Source organism: Sinohyriopsis cumingii, chromosome 7 (assembly GCF_028554795.1).
Source record: "Sinohyriopsis cumingii isolate HCF-2022 chromosome 7, ASM2855479v2, whole genome shotgun sequence".
In the NCBI taxonomy this organism is placed as follows: Eukaryota; Metazoa; Mollusca; class Bivalvia; order Unionida; family Unionidae; genus Sinohyriopsis; species Sinohyriopsis cumingii.
In genome coordinates this window covers 60,486,101-60,507,189 of record NC_142967.1, presented here as the reverse complement: position 1 = coordinate 60,507,189, position 21,089 = coordinate 60,486,101, and the positions used below count along the sequence as shown (strand labels likewise).

The following is a 21,089-nucleotide window of genomic DNA, read 5'->3' as shown; positions in this document are numbered from 1 at the left end:
TTATAAAGTATATTTCATTTACCCCTTGATAATTCTCTATTTTTGGAAGGAGTCAACCCGTTCTAAATATTTATGTTTATACTATCATGCAATTATGTTGGCGGTATATGGGATTTACTATGTCCATCTATGTCTGTGGATCCATCTGTCTTACTTGTTCAAGATGAAATTCATCTAAAGCTTCACTTATTAACATTAAACTTGCAATGTGTGTGAATTTGGGATGTGTATGTGTGTGTATTCTATAAATAAACACATAGAGGGCTCATGCTTGCACAAAAATGTCAGTAGTTTACTGTTTTTGTTCTGTTGTGTTTGGTGTATATATGCACAGAAGATGTCAGTACTGTACTAACACAATTCAGTATTTTTTTAAAAATATTCTCAAGCAACTGTGCTTCTGCTTGAAAATATTTTTATTTCTTTTTTAACCTTACCTGTTGATTTCTACTCAAATATTACCTGTTGATTTCTACCCATACCTTACCTGTTGACTTATATCCATACCTTACCTATTGATTTCTACCCCTACCTTACCTGTTGATTTGCCAGTTCTTCCACAGTTTGGGAGATCTTTAAATTTCCAACTAAGTGCTCTAAAATAAATGAGACTGTTATATACTTTCTGGCCTGCTACATGTGCAGAGTTTTTTGAAGATGTGTAATAATAATAATAATAATAATGGCTTTATATAATGAGACACAAACAGTTTTGTAAAACTAATCTACCTTATTGGTCTCTATTATTTACATATTTACATGAATGCTCATAAACTCCTTTCACATCCCTCCCTCACTTACATGATAATGCATTTTCTCTGCCTAAAATAAAAGCATATTCACTGATAAAATATAATGCATTCCATACTTATTTTAATTTTTTTCGGAGGGAGGGGGAGCTTACATGGTAATAATAAAAATAAAATCATACATGTTTAATTTTTAAGTTTAATGTGCAATATTTAACAAAATCATAAAATGTGTTCATTCAGTGTACTCTCCAAGATCTATGTTCCATGTGAGATCACTGTATTCTGCCTACCTGAATGCAACCTATATATTAAATTTTCTCAGGTTTAAAGTAATCACTGATGTTAGTTTGTTCTGTGAGCTGGGACAAGACACTAATTTCACTACTGACTTACAGCTTATGCATGACTGTAGAACAGAGAACTGACTGTTTGGTCAGTCAACTTTAATGAATTAGACACTGAAACAGCTCCTCATATTTTTAAAAATCAGAAGATAGTGTACATGAAAAGCCTGTGATGAATAGGAAATTAAATGAAACTGCATATAGTTAGTCTTTGTGACCCATGAACTTAAACTTTACCTGCCTTTACAGACAAGTTTTAGCTATTGAATAACTCCAAACCTAATGAAAAGGGATGTAACTTGTGTCTCTTCTCAAAGATAAGCTTTCTTCATCATTCACAAGCATAGAGATGAAGATATGAAACCATACCTGACATGCTGGCACAAAAGTCCACTGCCCTTTCTGCTGCAATAATTTGTCTACTTTATCCACCAACCAGAAAATGAATTGATTTGACCATCAACCCGAATGATAAAAACTTTAGAACTTGACATTTGGACACTTTTGAATTACACTGACAATGTGACTGGAGTACAGCAAGCACAAGCAAGCTAAGAAATATTTACACATTCATCCACATGTTAATTGCTTATCTAAACAGCACCTTCCTTGTGAAGCAAACTTTAGTTTGCAGAGACTTAGCAGTCACTGTTGATTGACCGCATTAACCAGTGAGAACCATTGTATGGTTAGGAAACACTTGGCCATAGGTCACAGAAAATATATGACCAGTACACACATAATATTTACATAGGAAATTTGCCAGGGGGAAATTACAATGGCTGTTATGAGCAGGTGAACTCAGTATAAAGGTAATTATTAGGACCAGTTTGACTGCATACTGCATAAATTGCTGCTGCAATAGCTCTCAAGAGGCATGGTGGTCCAATATTATCCAAACCTGCAGCTTTGCTTTAATCAATAGTGTGTAAAAATTTCAACATTTTATCAGAACATACAGCAGAAAGTAACATTTTCATTCAGTGATTGTGAGAATCATGTTAATTTCTAAACAAATTCACACCATAAAATCAACTTAATGTGTAACAATTGTACCTAGTTTCTCAAGCCATACATTTATTACTTTTTTCTTCCTTAAATCCATTCTGTAATTATAAAATTCATCCCCTTTTTCAGAAAATCCACCCATTTTTCAAAATGAGTGGAGACTTCATAAAGTTTCAGTTCTAGAATAGACCCTACCTGTGTCACTCAGTAAATTAATTTCAACTAATGAATTCCAATCAAGTGCTTCAGATTCTTTTTGTCATTTGATTAGTCTACATGTACAAATGTTGATCAAATTACAACAAATAAAAAACTAAAAACCCTAAGCAAATAGTGACTGACTGACAAGGATAATATTTGTATTATTACATGCAAACTATTGTGACATGTACTTGACAATGGATACAAGCACATATGTTTTATAAATACAGTGGAACCCCACTATAACACGATGATCGGGGTCCATAAAATCGGATCGTGTTTAAAGCGGGGTCGCGTTAATGCGGGGTTTTACAATATTTAACTTTTTTTCCGAGAACATATACTTGTATACATGTACAATTATCAAAAGTTGGCTTATCATCAGATGAATATTAACTGGAATGTTAACTTAACCCTTTTACGCTGTAAACCAGTTTCCTCTTCAAGAATGTTGGGTAGACTACGGAGCTTTCCTTCATCTGTTTTCCACCCTCGCAAAGTGGACTCGCTGATTCCTAGATCTCTGGCAAGCTGAATTTGTTGTTTGCCCTTCTTTAGTTGATCTAGGGCATACAGTTTCTCTTTAGCAGAAAACGACTTGCGTTTTTGAACTTGCTTTTCCATAACAGTAAAATATTTTTTTATATAAGCAAACAACATACACAGATAAAGCTCGATAACTAAGTAATGAAGGCCTGCAATGGTTACGAAACACTTTTTATATAAAACAAAATTAAGCTGAACGGATGTACAATTTCATACCCTTTTAATTTACAGATAATAAAGTGGATATTATTTACTTTCAACTGTTTGTTGTTTGATCACACCACCAAGCACAGCATACATGTTGGCGGCTTTCATCCTTTGATGTTTATTAAATTGTGCGACTCTTGTATCAACCACAGCTTTGTCTGCTGCTTGGCTGTGATTGCAGTTAAATAAGAAGCCCATGTCGGCTATTGTTTGAGCAATGACTGTATACAGATTTCATGGAAGACAATCACAAAGATGATTTACTGGCTTTACTCATGGATCCGTAATAAGTAACACTCCCGATAATGTTTACTTCGGCTTAACAATTCAAAAACCTAATGAAACCAGTTTTCTCTTCTAGAGTAGAATACGGAGCTTCACCACAACCTTTTCAAATTGATAAATTTCAGAAGCCAAGTGTTGTACACACTATTTCTCGTACGTTATATATATTGCATTATTTTAGAATTCATACACGATCACTTCTCCAAAATCACTTAAAGAACCTGGATAAATTGTTAAGTTCCGATCGTTTATTATTAAAAGTCATACGCGAATTCTTCCACCAAATTATAATAAATGTTTTACACACTATTTCTCGTACGTTAAACAAATATTTTCACGGTCCGATAAAAATACACGTAAATGAATTTCAAATTTCAGGAACCATGCCACGATCATATTATTTTAAACGTCACAACTAATCTCATGCCCAAAATGAAGTTAATTTCTTGTTTTGATTTTTTTACTTTTCTCCAAATTTTTTTTCTCCATGTGTGAATGAATATACGAAATTTCGGGAGCCATGCTACGACCGCGTTATATCCGAATTCGCGTTATGGCGGGGCTCGTTATAGCAGGGTTCCACTGTACTTGTCAGTCTTCTTCTTCCCCTAAAATTTGCTGCATAGATTTATTTTAAAAAAAGCTCATCTCAAGTACTGCTATGAGAATTAAGTAAACAATAAGAAAATAAATAAATCCCGACAATTTCAAATATATATACAATACCTTGGGGTGCGGGTGCTGAAGACCTTGGTCTTGCTTCTCCACACAACATGTCTTTCTCTTCCTTTTCAAAGGCCTGTGACATCAAATACAATAATTTAGTCATTCCATTTTATTAAATCAAAATGTAAATAATACACTGCACTTTGTTGTTCCATTTAAAGTTGTCTCTTACAAAATATATGTTTATGTCTCATGAATTCATTGAAAACAGTACCCCCCAATACACTATAAAGCTGCCAAAGGAAGTCATAAATGGGTACTGTAATAAATGTGTAAGTAAGGTGATGTTATATTGTGGTATATTAGGGTGATATTACATTGTGGTATATTAGGGTGATATCATATTGTGGTATATTAGGGTGATATTACATTGTGGTATAATAGGGTGATGTTTATTGTGGTATAATAGGGTGATATTATATTGTGGTATAATAGGGTGATATTATATTGTGGTATAATAGGGTGATATTACATTGTGGTATAATAGGGTGATGTTATATTGTGGTATAATAGGGTGATATTATATTGTGGTATAATAGGGTGATATTATATTGTGGTATAATAGGGTGATATTATATTGTGGTATAATAGGGTGATATTACATTGTGGTATATTAGGGTGATGTTTATTATGGTATATTAGGGTGATGTTTATTGTGGTATATTAGGGTGATATTACATTGTGGTACATTAGGGTGATATTATATTGTGGTATATTAGGGTGATGTTTATTGTGGTATATTAGGGTGATGTTTATTGTGGTATATTAGGGTGATAATACATTGTGGTATAATAAGGTGATGTTATATTGTGGTATATTAGGGTGATGTTTATTGTGGTATATTAGGGTGATGTTTATTGTGGTATATTAGGGTGATATTACATTGTGGTATAATAGGGTGATGTTTATTGTGGTATATTAGGGTGATATTACATTGTGGTATAATAGGGTGATGTTATATTGTGGTATAATAGGGTGATGCTATATTGTAGTATAATAGGGCGATGTTTATTGTGGTATAATAATAGGGTGATGTTATATTGTAGTATAATAGGGAGATGTTATATTGTGGTATATTAGGGTGATGTTATATTGTGGTATAATAGGGTCATGTTATATTGTGGTATAATAGGGTGATATTACATTGTGGTATATTAGGGTGATGTTATATTGTGGTATATTAGGGTGATATTACATTGTGGTATAATAGGGTGATGTTATATTGTGGTATAATAGGGTGATGTTATATTGTAGTATAATAGAGTGATGTTATATTGTGGTATAATAGGGAGATGTTATATTGTGGCATAATAGGGTGATGTTATATTGTGGTATAATAGGGAGATGTTATATTGTGGTATAATAGGGTCATGTTATATTGTGGCATAATAATAGGGTGATGTTATATTGTGGTATAATAGGGAGATGTTATATTGTGGTATAATAGGGTGATGTTATATTGTGGTATAATAGGGAGATGTTATATTGGGGTGTAATATGGTCATGTTATATTGTGGCATAATAATAGGGAGATGTTATATTGTGGCATAATAGGGTGATGTTATATTGTGGTATAATAGGGTCATGTTATATTGTGGCATAATAATAGGGTGATGTTATATTGTGGTATAATAGGGTCATGTTATATTGTGGTATAATAGGGTCATGTTATATATTGTGGTATAATAATAGGGTGATGTTATATTGTGGTATAATAATAGGGTGATGTTATATTGTGGTATAATAATAGGGTCATGTTATATTGTGGTATAATAGGGTCATGTTATATTGTGGCATAATAATAGGGAGATGTTATATTGTGGCATAATAGGGTGATGTTATATTGTGGTATAATAGGGTCATGTTATATTGTGGTATAATAATAGGGTGATGTTATATTGTGGTATAATAGGGAGATGTTATATTGTGGTATAATAGGGTCATGTTATATTGTGGCATAATAATAGGGTGATGTTATATTGTGGTATAATAGGGAGATGTTATAGTGTGGTATAATAGGGTGATGTTATATTGTGGTATAATAGGGTGATGTTATATTGTGGTATATTTTTAAACTTGACTGACTGTGCTGCACACAGGTTTGAACCAAATTTTAAGTGATCTTCATCAGCCAGTGGCTATCCCACTCACAGGTCAATCCCCATTTCACTGAATCTCTAAATATATGGTCATATCCATAACTCATATGTTTATTTATTTTTTCATTGGATCTGCAAACTTGTGGTTATAAATCTTGGCCTGTTCTTACTCAATGGATCTTTAAATTTCTGGATTTACTGCTCATAGATCTATCTTTTTTCATTGGGTCATATGGTCTGTGGATATGCCACATATAGGTCTATTTTTCTCACTGCATCCTTTAATGTGTTGATATGCCACTCATATATTTGTCTTTCTGTCAGAGCCTTTTTGACCTGTACATCTTTGCCCTACACTTGCCACACATAGGTCTATTAATTTTCATTGGATCTTTAAATTTGTGGTTTTGCAACTCATAGTTGTGTTCCTTGTCATTATGTTTGTAAATCTGAGTTATGCCATTAACTTGTCTGAGTCCTTTTATTTGATTGGTTTGGTTTAGTTTTGTAGCATTTGATGGTTTAATAGCCGTTTGAAGGCTATATCATGCCAAGGTACATAGAGTAAGATGCCTTGCCCAGGGAGATATTATGGTAGTTGATACAGGCTTTTTTTTTATTGGATCTTTAAGCTTGTGATTAGCAGTTTATTTTCTTGTGAGATGAAATTCATGAAAAATCATTAATACAAATGAATTTACTATATTTCATTAATTAATTATTTATTTACTCATTCATTCAATGAATAATCTGAACATGACTTCTTCATGACTGTCAAATATTCTTCAAATCTGTAGTATAAGAATACAGTTAAAAACTAAATTTCTGTCACTGAAATTGCAGTAGAAGAAATACAAAGCTGATAAAACAGGAAGACATCATCAATTTCAACCACAAACAAACAATTCTGCTTTACTTTCTATCTGAAGTACTTGTAATCTGCTTCCTGAGTACTGGTCCATTTTACACTGTCTAAACATATAGTACTTGAATCAGTAGCAGTTACAAAGTTTGTATGCCTGTAAGCATAACTTTATAACTTTCAATCCACCAATGCTGAACATTTTAACAGCCAGCAAAAGTAAACTTCATATCAAATTAAAAGAATATTTCCTACAAATAACATGTAGACAGGATAGACAAATCCAAATGTACAAATAACCTCATTTTGTTTTTCATAGATGACCAGTTTCTTACTTTGACAGAGTCACAATAATTGACAACCAATTACTTACCCTGATTGACTCATTATCGTTCTCACAGAGGACAAAGTGGACTTGTTTCACTGATGATTTTGGATTCTTGCTGTCATACGCAATGCAGGCATCATACATGAGTCTTGCCACATCAAGGTGTGGATAGTGAAGCTGGCCTGTTCCCATGGCAGCAAAGGAAATGCTTCTTTTTGAGTCACGATGAGCTTTCACAAGGCATTGAATCACTACATCTCTCAAAGTCTTGAAAGAGAACCATCCCAAAAAAAATTAAAGAAGAGATAACAAAAACAAACAAGACTTTGAATCACTACATCAGTTCAAGATTTGAAATGGAAATGCATAAAGATAAATATTATGACCTAACAAAAATTCACAAATGAGATGCCTTATAGTAACAATTAGTAATAATAATAATAATAATAATGACCTTATTTAAAGAGGGTAACACAATTAGCTAAGAACTAATCTACCTTGAGGCCCTTATACAAAGGAATTTATTTATTTTAGCTGCATCTCTGAAGCCACTGGATATACTGGGTTTGGAAGAAGGAAATAGAGTGGGCATTTCTAATCTCAACTGGAATACTATTCCAGAGCAGAATTCCAGAGTATTGAAAACTTTTTTTTAAATAACTCCTTATTTGGTTTGGGAATTTTATACTGTTTGGTAGACATGGATTGCAGGTGGGGGGTATTACCAGGTAGCCTATACTGGAATAGTGATTGCAAATATTCAGGAGCACTATTATGGGATATCCTGTACATTAATTTGGCTTTTCTCAAACAGATTCGGTCTTTAATAGGTAATATTTTTAACTTACCAGCTAAATTTTCCTTGCTTTCTTTCTGGATTGATATTAGCCCTAATGCTCTTTTTTGAAGATGTGCCAGCTTAATGCTATGTTTTTATCATTTGAATTACTCCATACTGTATTACAGTAGTCTACATAGGGTTGTATGTAACTGTTATAAAATAGTTTTCTGTGCCTTTCAGGGAGAAAATGTCTTATCCTACTCAGAAGCCACAAACTTGAATTGATTTTTTTACTGATTTTTGATATGTTCAGTCCATGATAGGTTATTATCTACCGGAACACCAAGTAGTCTATCATGACAGACCATTTGCAAATTTTTATCCTTCCATGTCAGTCATAGTTTGTCACTATCAAGATTTGTCCTTTTTGGCCGTGTTGAGATAAGTAATATTTTAGTTTGACCAGTATTTACCACCATGCCATTACATGTGCACTAGTTTTCCAGTTTGTTTAGGGTATTCTGTAAAGAAATTTCGAGTTCATGCTTTGTGTTTTGGATGTCTGACAATGTTGTGTCATCTGCATAGAAATCTGTAGATGATATTGAGTCTCTTAGTAAATGTAGTAGGTCATTAATAAATAAAATGAATAGTAATGGACCTAGAATTGAGCCTTGTGGTACTCCATATCTAATTGTTCCAGGTTCAGACAGAACATTATTTATGTAAACATGTTGTGTTCTCTCACTTAAGTAAGAAGTAAACCATCTAATTGTTCTTTCATCACATTGGTAAATTTTCAGTTTCTTCAAAAGGATTTCATGATCCACCATGTCAAAAGCTTTCCTGGAATCTACAAATACAGATCCTATTATTCTACCTTGGTCAAGTGCTTGAAGCCATTTATTAGTTAGGGAGATCGAGGCAGTCTCACAGGAATGTTTCTGTCTAAAGCCTGATTGATTAGGGTGTAACAGCAAGTGTTTGGTTAAATATGACAAGAATGAGTCATGGGCATGTTTTTCAATCAATTTTGACAAGATTGGTAGTATTGAGATTGGTCGGTAGTTATCCTTAGAACCAGATTTGTGAATAGGAGTTACTTTTGCAGTTTTCCATATTTTGGGGACAGATGAGGTTGCAATACTTAAATTGATTATGAATGTTATGCTAACTACAATAGCAGAGGCAGAAGATTTAATGAGTCATGGACCAATCTGATCAAGTCCTGTAGTAATCTTTCCTTAAGCATGAATCAAGTACAGTGGTCCCCTCTTATAAAGCCATCACTTCTGTAGGAAGAAATTGGCCATAAAAGAGGGATGGTTTTTCAAGAGGGGGTCATAAAGATGTATGTAACAATTATATGTAAAGTAAGGTAACTAATTTATAAATATTTCATGTTTTCATATACAATTCTCATGTATGTTATAGAATCAATATAATAAAACTGATATTAGTGTTATTTAATTTAATCATGAATATTCATTAATCACAGAGTAAAAGCATTAAAAAAATCTTGACAATGAAATCAGCAAAAGCAGCTGGCTGTGATTATTCTTCGTCATCCTAGTCCTTAAATATTAGTAACCCTACTTCCTTCATCAAAGCTGTGATATCATAGCTATCTCCATTCCCAGTACATGTACTAATATTAGTAACACTACTTACTTCATCAAGGTTGTGATATCATAGCTATCTCCATCCTAATACTAATATTAGTAACACTATCACTTTCATCAAGGCTGTGATATCATAGCTATCTCCATTCCTAGCACTAATATTAGTAACACTACTTACTTCGTCATCAAGGCTGTGATATCATAGCTATCTCCATTCCTAGCACTAATATTAGTAACACTACCTCCTTCATCAAGGTTATGATATCGTATATAGAGTTTTCAGTGCACTAATATTAGTAACCAGACCTCCTTCATCAAGGCCATGATACATGTATTATATCTATCTCCATCCTAGTACTAATATTTGTAACCTGACCTTCTTCATTAAGACTATGATATCATAACTATCACCATGCTAGTACTTTGATATTAGTAATCCTACCTCCTTCATCAAGGGTGTGATTCTATAGCCATCTCCATCCTAGTACTAATATTAGTAACCCTATATCCTTCATCAAGGATATCATATCTATCTCCATCCTAAGTACTGATATTTGTAACCTGACCTTCATCAAGGCTGTGATATCACAGCTACACGTATCACCATGCTGGTACATGTATTAATATTAGTAACCCTACTCCTTCATAAAGGCAATAATTAGCTATCTCCACCCATTCCATTACCACTACAGCTTAATGTGGTTTATTTGAATCATTCTGATGTCAAATATCTTATCAATGATCATGGGGTTCTCCATTTTCCTTCAGTCAAATTTCTTTTACTTTTCTTTTAAACTTAGTATATCTGACAACCATTTTGCAGTTGCAACAACTTGTTTCTTCACTGGATTCAACTATACCACTGTCAGACTAGTCAAACTAATCTGAAGTTAAATATTACAGTACAGCTGAAATACCATTTATAAGTTATGGTGTCTGGACATCAGTTTAAATGAGCTGAAGAATACTGTGTTCTCGGAATTATGTTAGCTTTTGTAATCTTGGTAATTACTGGTGGTAAAAACAGCCTGTAATTATCAAAGGGACAGAATATGATATCTGTGAAGCACACAACACTAATAATAATGAGGACTTTCTATAGTGTTTAATCTTAAAAAGGTCTATGTGCTCTACAATATTAGTCTTCGCATAAAGATATATATGTGTGTTTGTGTGTGTGTGTGTGTGTGTGTGTGTGTGTGTGTGTGTGTGTTTGTGTGTTTTTGTGTGTGTGTGTGTGTGTGTGTGTGTGTGTGTATGAAAACTAAGTTTTTAATGAGATCATGGTGTTATTGTGTCTACAAGCAGCGATTCACTCCAGGTAGTTGTGCCCTGATATGCAAAAAATATGTCGTCCATAGGATTTTATTTTAGCGGTGTGAATAACTAGAATATAGGTGTCAGAAGAAGAGCATGAATTTCTAAAGGGGTGTAACTACTAGTGAGGTCAGACTGGTATTTCAGGTATTTCACACTTTTGGCAAAAAGACAAAATGTTGCAGAATAGAAATTTAGTGATTGATTCTTGAGTGAATGGTTATCAGGCTGTAATGATTATCAAATTACTTACTTTTTTGTATGGTTTGTAGTCAGGTACATTATCAGATTATTTACTTTTTTGTATGGTTTGTAGTCAGGTACATTATCAGATTACTTACTTTTTTGTATGGTTTGTAGTCAGGTACATTATCAGATTACTTACTTTTTTGTATGGTTTGTAGTCAGGTACATTATCAGATTACTTACTTTTTTGTATGGTTTGTAGTCAGATACATTATCAGATTACTTACTTTTTTGTATGGTTTGTAGTCAGTACATTATCTGCATGTTGGAACAAAGATCAAAATATTGATGATACAAATCAAGAAATTTCCATATGTATAACCCAAATGTGTCTGCTAATGAGGGAAAAGCAATAGCTAAAACTTTACTTGTACAGGATGATTTTCTTTGAATTCATGCATTGTCTATTATTTCAATAGCTTTATTACTTAAATCTGAAAAACAGATTATACACGCTCTATTCAGTATGACCAAATTGGGGAAGATAATGAACCTCCTCATTAGAGAGCTCCCAATGTACATGAATGAACCTAACTCTATGGCATGTACATGTGGTCATATTTTTATCATATCATCCATGTCTAATACCAAGGCTCCAAGTAACTAATAAAATGGTCAAATATACATCTATAAATTCTAAATTTGTGAATTAAATTTTTACAACTGATCACTCCCCAGTGACCTTAGGAATTATAGTAAATGTACTACAATAAGAAAATGTGGACATGGAAACAAATGCCATAAATGAAGATATGACTAAGGTTTTATTAGTATAAACTACTATCAAACGAATTTAAGGTAAAAGTCCTTCATCAGTGAATATATAGAAAGATTGTTGAGAGAACTCTAGTTTTAGTGACTTTTGACAATTCTGTCAGACAGATCTGAAGATACTATTAAAAATAAAATTATGCTATTTCTTTTAGTAATTACTATTTAATTTGCCTTAACTAAAATCTTTACTTTCTATCTTTAATTCCCCACTCAAAAAGTTTGGCTTTCAGTGTATATGATAACTAAATCATTAGAGCTTGAAGACCTAACTTTGAAATGACCCCTAAGATTGTGAAGTACAACACCATATTGCTACCAAAGTTTTACGCTGTTAACCTCATGAAATTAACCAGGTTAATATATTTGGTCAGTACACAGTGTAGTTATCACATTAAATACAGCAAGTTCATATTATCTTTAGTGATGACTGTTATATGATTTTATTTCTATATTTTTTTTTTAGTTTGTAGTAAGTATCTCTTCAATAATTAAATGAATTTCTTTCCCCTGAATACAATAGATACTAGATAAAGGTAAACATAAATTAATACATAATAGAATTTGTTTCTGAAGCTGGCTTAACTTCCAGTAAAGTAACATCTACCTATAGACTGGTTTATTTTCAAGGTAGATTTACATTTGAGGACATCTTAATTTAGAATTCCTTAAGTTTCAATAAAGATATATTCTGATATTATATTTAAATTAATTGGAATGTAAAAATTACAAAGGGCCAACTGGTTTCAAATGTAGTCTGTCTCTCTAAGAAACAAAATCATAGATCCAATCCTGCATGTTCAAGTTTTAACTCAGCCCACTATTCAAAACTGTAGATATGTGTAAATGTAATTAATGACTCCATCCATATATGTACAGTATTTATAACTATTATACACTCTGATTTTGTCCCAAAGACTTAACACAGGAGGTAACTGAACATTTTATGTCCTTGTTAAGCAGTATACATCATTAATTAGTACATAAAACATAATATTATGATCTATCATTACTTGATTCAGCTTGACAGATCTATTCAACAATCAAATTCAAAATGAAGTTGAGTAAAGAAAAAATTGCATATCTTTTTAGTATTTGAAATTTGCTTCCAAGAGCAATATCCAAAACTCTGGTAAATTAGAATATAAAATAAGCATCATTTTTATGTGTTATGTCTGATATTTTTGGTGGACTAGTTGTTTTGGAACATCAATATTTTGGTGGATGAGTTGTTCTGGCACAGCTGAAACTACAGCATGTTGAAACAACTTGTCCTCCCAAGACATCAGGCAGCACATATGCCAATAACATGCAACTGTTTCATAGAATGAAATAATAAACTGTTTTGTGTGAAACATAATGATTTCTAATAGCCAAATATAGACAGTCAAATATTTAATTCGATTTTTTAAATGAAAATATCTTATATATGCATATATATAGGCATAATTTTAAGTCCATTAAAACCACAATTTTAAAATCAGTTTAATTCATAAGAACCTAATTAAAAGTCTGTTCATTGGCACAGCAACAACAAAAAATGGCACTGCTCAGTTAATCAGTCTTTCTACCCAAACCAGTCTTTGAAAGAAAAACTGATATAATGAAAAGACAATTGTATATACAGGATGCCCGTTCCATTGATAGGGCAATTCTGATACCGGTGCATGTGCAGCATGCCTGATCCACCGATAGGGCAATTCAAATAATATTGCATGTGCAGGATGCCTGCTCCACTGATAGAGCAATTCAAATACTATTGCATGTGCAGGATGCCTGCTCCACTGATAGGGCAATTCAATATTATTGCATGTGCAGGATGCCTGCTCCGCTGATAAGGCAATTCAAATACAATGTGCAGGGTGTCTAATCCACTGATAGGGCAATTCTAATACTATTGCATGTACAGGGTACCAGCTCCAGCGATAAGGCAATTCAATATTATTGCATGTGCCAGATGCCTGCTCAACTGATAGGGCAATTCAATATTTATTGCATGTGCTGGATGCCTGCTCCACTGATAGGGCAATTCAAATACTGTTGCATGTGCTGGATGCCTGCTCCACTGAAAAGGCAATTAAAATACCATGTGCAGTATGCCTGCTCCACTGATAGGGCAATTCAATATTATTGCGTGTGCAGGATGCCTGCTATACTGATAGGGCAATTCAATATTTATTGCATGTGCAGGATGCCTGCTCCAATGATAAGGCAATTCAAATACTATGTGCAGGGTGTCTGATCCAGTGATAGGGCGATTCAATATTATTGCATGTGCAGTATGCCTGCTCCATTGACAGGGCAATTAAAACTAACTGAAAGACAGTACACAGATGTCACTACTTAACCATGTACCATGGGAAAAATTTATTTTTATGAACAATAATTGCTTGGGACAAAAACTGTATCCATTGTCCATATTAGACAGGTGTCCCTTACATAAATAATAAATGCAGTCAAACCTGTTTTAAGAAACCATATGAGGATCTTCTTTGGGTATTTTAAAAAAGTGTTGCTTATGTACATTTTTCCTTTCTATAAAAAAGGGATAAAGGTATTCATTATGAAAACTTTTATATATTAGCCATACTAACTTGTCCATTGTTGCTCCTCTTCCAGTCAGGAAGCACAGTCAGGTAGACTTTGTCACACTGCAGGTTACCCCCATCAATGTCCACTACCTCCCCTTCCTGAATTAATTCAGCATATTTTGTATTACACTCTTCCTGGAGACCTTGACTTCCCTGCTGAAGAATGGACTTACATACAGCTCCGATGTTTAGCTTAAGGTCAGGTGTAGTGGCACACACGATCACATCTACCTATTAAACAAAACAATGAAGCTCCATACATTTTGCAGTTAAAGCTATTACCTAATCAAAGTACCAGTGGTACTGATATAACTGATCACAGACTTTTGGTCCAGCTTTGATTTAATGTCTCAAAACTGAATAAAAACATAAATCAAGTCTTGCATCCTGATTATTTATAAACTTCTATAAGACAAATAGATCAATCCTATGTTCTGAAACATGCTGGTACATTTTAGTCTTAATACTGAGATGACGACCAGTATGATTCTAACGGGAAACGTTTTAAGTTCAGTATGTGCTCAAGCTGAGAAATTTCAGGCCAGCAAGGCCTGGCTTATATTTGTGTTACTCATTTATTAAAAGATACTAAGGAAAGAAAGAAAGAGGAAATTAAACTTTTTTAGTCTAACCTAAATAAAAACATACACTTCAATAGTGGGTTATTCAAGTACCACAGCAGCTCACAATGCAAGAGCAAAATGGCAATACCTATGCTGATATATTTATTCTCCATACCTCCCAAATTAACTGAATTAAATATTCAACCCTTAATGGGAATTCTATTGCAAAGTAAGAATTTCAAAAGCTACCTTTATATACATTTCTCCATGAAGATCACTGAGAAAAACGGTGAATGATAAATCAAGGCATTGGGTACAATGTGAAATTAAGCTATGTGTAATATATTGGATAAGCCATCACATCAGAAATCAACATGATGTTACCTGTGTAATTATGTTCATCAATAGATTTTAAGAAAAATGATGATGTTATCACTTTAAAGTGCAATATTTCTCAACAGTTAATATCTAGCTGTTCAAGTAATGTTTTGCTTAATTATTTTAAAGATAAGTATTTTTCAATTAAAGATATGTACTGTTCAATTAAAAATAGGTACTTTTCAATTATTTACAGGTATTTTTCAAATTGAAGATTATTACCTTTCAATTAAAGATAGGTACTTTTCAATTAACAAGGATTTTTGAAATTTTTTACAGATTGTCAAGGAATGGCTAAATTTGTAATTTATGTGCAGTGTCAATGCACAAGTGGTTAAATACACAAGGAATGTTAAAATTTGGTGATGTCATCAAAATGCACCCATTAAAGATAGGTATTTTTCAATTATATACAGGTACTTTTCAATTGAAGATAGGTACCTTTCAATTAAAGAAAGGTACTTTTCAGTTAAAGATATGTACTTTTCAATCAAGGATAGGTACTTCTCAATTAAAGATAGTTTTCAAGTAACAAATTCATGTATACGCTGTGATTTGCTGATAAGAAAGCCATCCTTGAAATTAACTTGTCTACTGACCTTTTCTTGTGCCAGCTGACCCTTGGTCAAAGCAATTGTTAAACCATTTTGGCATCTGTATGGAATACTTCTGGGTTTTTCCACAGTTATGGACTCTGCATTTATAAAAGAGTTTATTATAAAAAAAATTATTAGATGTTTTTTAAATGCTACAAAGTTTATTTTGGGGGGTATAACAATATGTTGATTACTCAAAAAGACTATATTGGATAGCAAATTATTTATCTAAATAAAAGATAAAAATAGAATCTTAAAGTTGAATGCTCTGAATATTTTGGAAGTAATAAATTATATTTAAAAGTCATGGATATATCTAATGAATGATGTTAACAGACCTGAATGCAGCTCAATATAATAAAACCTGTCTCAGTGGATACCTCCATATAAAGGACAAAAACTCATTTTGGACGTAGTCTAAGAAACACTTTTCTGACTTTCAATTACATGCCAATCATGACATGTGTATACTTGACAAGTTAAAATAGAATTAATGTTGGCACTGCTTTGTATGTGTCCTGTATAGACAGGTTTTATCATGTATCAGGCTAGTATGGAGCTGTGGTGTTGGCTGTATGTCAGGTCTTTGTTTGGCTATGGTGTTGGCTGTATGTCAGGTCTTTGTTTGGCTATGGTGTTGGCTGTATGTCAGGTCTTTGTTTAGCTATGGTGTTTGTTGTATATCAAGTTATTATTCAGCATTGATTTTTACTGTCATGTCATTGTTGAGCCATTGTGATTAAAGTTTGTCAAGTTATTGTTGAGTTATGATGATTACTGTATGTCAAAGTATAGTTGAGTTATGGTGTTTACTGTATGTCAAAGTATAGTTGAGCTATGGTTTTAACTGTAAATCAAGGTATAGCTGAACTATTGTGATTACTGCAGGTCAATGTATAGTTGAGCTATGGTGATTACTGTATGTCAAAGTATAGTTGAGCTATTGTGATTACTGTATGTCAAAGTATAGTTGAGCTATTGTGATTACTGTATGTCAAAGTAGAGTTGAGCTATGGTGATTACTGTATGTCAAGGTATAGTTGAACTATGATAATTAATATATGGCAAGTTACTGTAAAGTTATAGTTGAGCTATTGCAATTACTGTATGTCAAGGTATAGCTGAGCTATGGTGTTTACTGTATGTCAAGGTATAGCTGAGCTATGGTAATTACTGTGAAAACTAGTGACTTCACAGTACTTTAAGAATGCTTAGCTGGTTACAAGAAACTGCACATATGACTTGACTATTAGTGTGACCATCCAACTTCAAAATTTTTAAAATTATTTCCCTGTCCCTTCATGAGTGTAAAGAATATAGGTTTCTGTTACCTAACATATGAGATAAGTTGAATGCAAAGGACTACATTAAAGCAGAATCAAACGGAATTATTTGGTCATTTGTATATAACTGTCCCCCATTGCAAATAAACAGGGCTAGGAACAGCCTTCATCTATCCATCTGTACATGTTGTTATGTTTTAGTCTCTTTAAAACAGTAACAAGAAAAGACTGAAGACAACATTCTTTATCAAATTTAACAAACAATTTATTTCTCTAGAAAAACAAGGTAAAAATTAGAAAAAGAACTTATGGTTTTACGAATCAAATTAAAAAATAATCCAAGAATAATCCAAGAATTAAAAAATAGAAGTCCTAAAAATAAAAAGTCCAAATGAAACTGAGTTCGAATCCAAAATGGAAGGTGATGACATACGCTGTGGTCAGCATCATACTGATGTCTCAACAGTTCTCTGTTGAATCACAGAAAATAATATTCCAGTGTTTGAATTCTGTCTTTCTCCAAGAATTGATTTAGAGCACAAGTATTTCCAGGGGAAAATAATCTCTTGGAATCCAAATATGTTGAAGAAAACAAAATAATTGGCCCCAAAAAACTGGGCACAACATAAAACACTTTGACTTCTCAAGTGTTAAGGCAAGAATAACTATTATTTCTAGCTATGGTGCAAAACAGATGCCTGGATGTCAGTCAGTCCACTGGAAAAGCCAGAGTTGGAAACAACTGCTGCATGTTATTTGTCACATACTCATAGTATGGCCTTGATTTCACTTTATGAATTTTACAGAGAAAGAATAAAAAAATAAAAAGAGTTGTCTACTTCAACTCTCACTAATTTCTGAATCAAATTCAGGAACCAGGACAGCATTAGATACAATGTTTATATTATTAGTGTTTATGAAAAAGAGTCAGGTCAAACTAAATTTCTGGAAAATATCAAATCCAGTAAATAAAGTTGCAGTAAAATAGCATGGAACAGAATAAAAAAAATCAAAACTAACCAGCAAACAATTAAATCAAATATAAATTAGATCAAATATACATGACAATGAATCCACTTAAATGTTGAGTGTGCAACAATTTTCTCTGTTTATGCTCACTGTTTTGATATTTGATGTTTGACCATCATATAAACATGCACAAATCATTCCACAAAGTGGTGACAAGGATGTTTTCTATAGTTATGCACCTTTTTGACTAAGAACAGTAATAAACTTTAGTATATCTTTACTTTGCAACAAATATTCATGGGTAAAACAGAAGACAAGAGCAATGCATATACTCCTTCTGTTACCTGAAAAGGCAAAACTTCCCATGAAAATGGAAATTATAGCTACAGCCATATGAATCTAAAAACATATGAATCTAAAAACATATTATTGGGAGCTGGATGTATAGTTTTTTCAGGGAGGTATATAAAAATTAACAAAAAATGCATATACTGTTTATGAACAGTATTTTGAAATTTTAATGAAGAAATATCTACAAAAAATGCATATACTGTTTATGAACAGTATTTTGAAATTTTAATGAAGAAATATCTACAAAAAATGCATATACTGTTTATGAACAGTATTTTGAAATTTTAATGAAGAAATATCTACAAAAATAAGACAAGTCTTTCGTCTTGTACCACTATCAATATCAGACATAACTGTATACAGTATCAAACAAAATATCTCATAAAGAATACAAGGACTGTCTTTTGAACCAACATAACCTCCAATAGTAGCATCCAGGTTACATGATGCCCTGCATGGTTTTACAGCTTCTTTGAAAACAGCTCTGCAGCTGAAGATTGCTTCCATAAATGGACAGCTTCCTGACAAAACTCATCTGTATTGTCCATGAATGCATGCATAGTCAAATGTTTTAGCATTAGTATTATATTCAGCTCATTAGTCACATGTGTCACATGTCCATATTGCTTAATTTAGGGTCTGACAAATTGTAAAGTCAGATGGTGACCAAGATGGCCACCTTAAAAGGAACATGGATGCCCAGCATAAATGCAATAGCACAGATGATGTATTTTGATACAAAACTGTTCACTTTAACACTTCTTTTTTCCTTTTATAAGTTACCACTAATTATTCTTCTTTGAGAAGCTGATTGACAGTTATGGCTTAATCCTTTGAAACAATGCAAATTATGTAATATTATCATGGGTAGCCCCAACTTCAAAGAAGCCCACGTGGACTCCAAGGGTACAAGATTTGTCAGACTCTGATAGCCTGTCATTAATGATATATAAAGCAATGTATGTCATCATACCAATATCATAAAACATTTTGGAGGAGATTGTCAATACTGTAAAAGCTTGATAATAACTTTCTATACTTACTTTTTAAATTAATGATTGTCATATGCATTTTCTATATTCCATTAGCAACAATGAAATTAATTTGATTACAACAATTTTAAAATAAATTTATATTATGACATGTCATCAAATTGATAGCAGCTATGTACAGATAATTAATCAAGCAAATCAAAGTACATGCATACTGCACATGGTTAAATTCTTTGTTTAATAACTTTTTAAGAAACTAAATAATTGTCATACAAGTATATCTGATGTGCTTGATCATGGCCCTTTTTTACACCTATACATGTATAATTTTGGGGGGCTCATTAATACTGGAAACCATGCATTTGCTTATTGTCCATATGCACTTATCTTCACCAATGCATTCAGTATTATTCAGTTGTACAGTACCTTAGAATTAATTATGACCATTGTGATAGATCAAGTTGGCAGTGTTTACTACCATAGTTCATTAAGAAGTCAAAAACTATTTATTTTATACCAATTGTACAATCTTTTTACAAGACATGTTATTCCAGTTGAAATACAGTCTGAATTGTAGAACGAATTTAAATTTACCATTCACTCTGTCATAGACTGTTTCCACTTCATCCATTTCAACAACTCTGTTTATTTTCTCATGTGATGGAAGATCTGAACTTGTTATCTGGATTATACAGTGATGTTCCATTTCAAGAGCTTTCATTAATATGCCCATCTCCTCCTGAGACCTTAACACTTCCTTGATACCCACTAGTTGCAAGGTGTATGACTTATTGATGATCTTGCTTATTTTCTTTTTGACTTTTTGTATTCTCTCTGCACTTCCTTTCATTGTTAATCTGTCACCTGAAAATTAGTGGGTTAATACAGAATTTTATTAAATTAGTCTAATTTTGTTTGTTTTTGGTGGCATGTAATGTTTGAAGTTAATATGAGCTAAACCAACAAATAAATGAGCTAGAATGTGTTCTAATAATAAGCAGCAAATATTTATATCATGACATTATTTATGATGTCATAAGTGTGATGACGTGTGTAAGGTACAAAAATATTATGTGAGTATATAAACATATACTCACATAAATATAAAAAGAACACAAGCTCGAAGTCTTCCAGACCAAGTGCCTGCAACGGATCATGAGGAGCTTCTGGCCAAACATGATCTCAAACGAGGAACTCCGGCACAGAGCAGGTGCAAGCACCATCACTGAGACCATTGCAACTCGTTGATGGAGATGGTTCGGCCACGTCTG

The 21,089-nt window shown here is 32.8% G+C and overlaps 1 protein-coding gene across 1 annotated transcript in view; it reads right to left on the bottom strand.

Annotated features, from left to right (window-relative positions):
- Positions 1-21,089, bottom strand: part of LOC149795354 (protein mono-ADP-ribosyltransferase PARP14-like) — a 137,511-nt gene that overhangs the window by 90,486 nt on the left and 25,936 nt on the right. Inside the window, exons 8-13 of the mRNA XM_089963782.1 lie at positions 20,413-20,682; positions 16,227-16,321; positions 14,690-14,917; positions 7,404-7,625; positions 4,070-4,142; positions 538-596 (exon numbers count right to left, since the gene is read on the bottom strand). Coding sequence (XP_089819908.1) covers positions 538-596; positions 4,070-4,142; positions 7,404-7,625; positions 14,690-14,917; positions 16,227-16,321; positions 20,413-20,682 — 947 coding nt within the window. The remainder of the gene's footprint in view (positions 1-537; positions 597-4,069; positions 4,143-7,403; positions 7,626-14,689; positions 14,918-16,226; positions 16,322-20,412; positions 20,683-21,089) is intronic.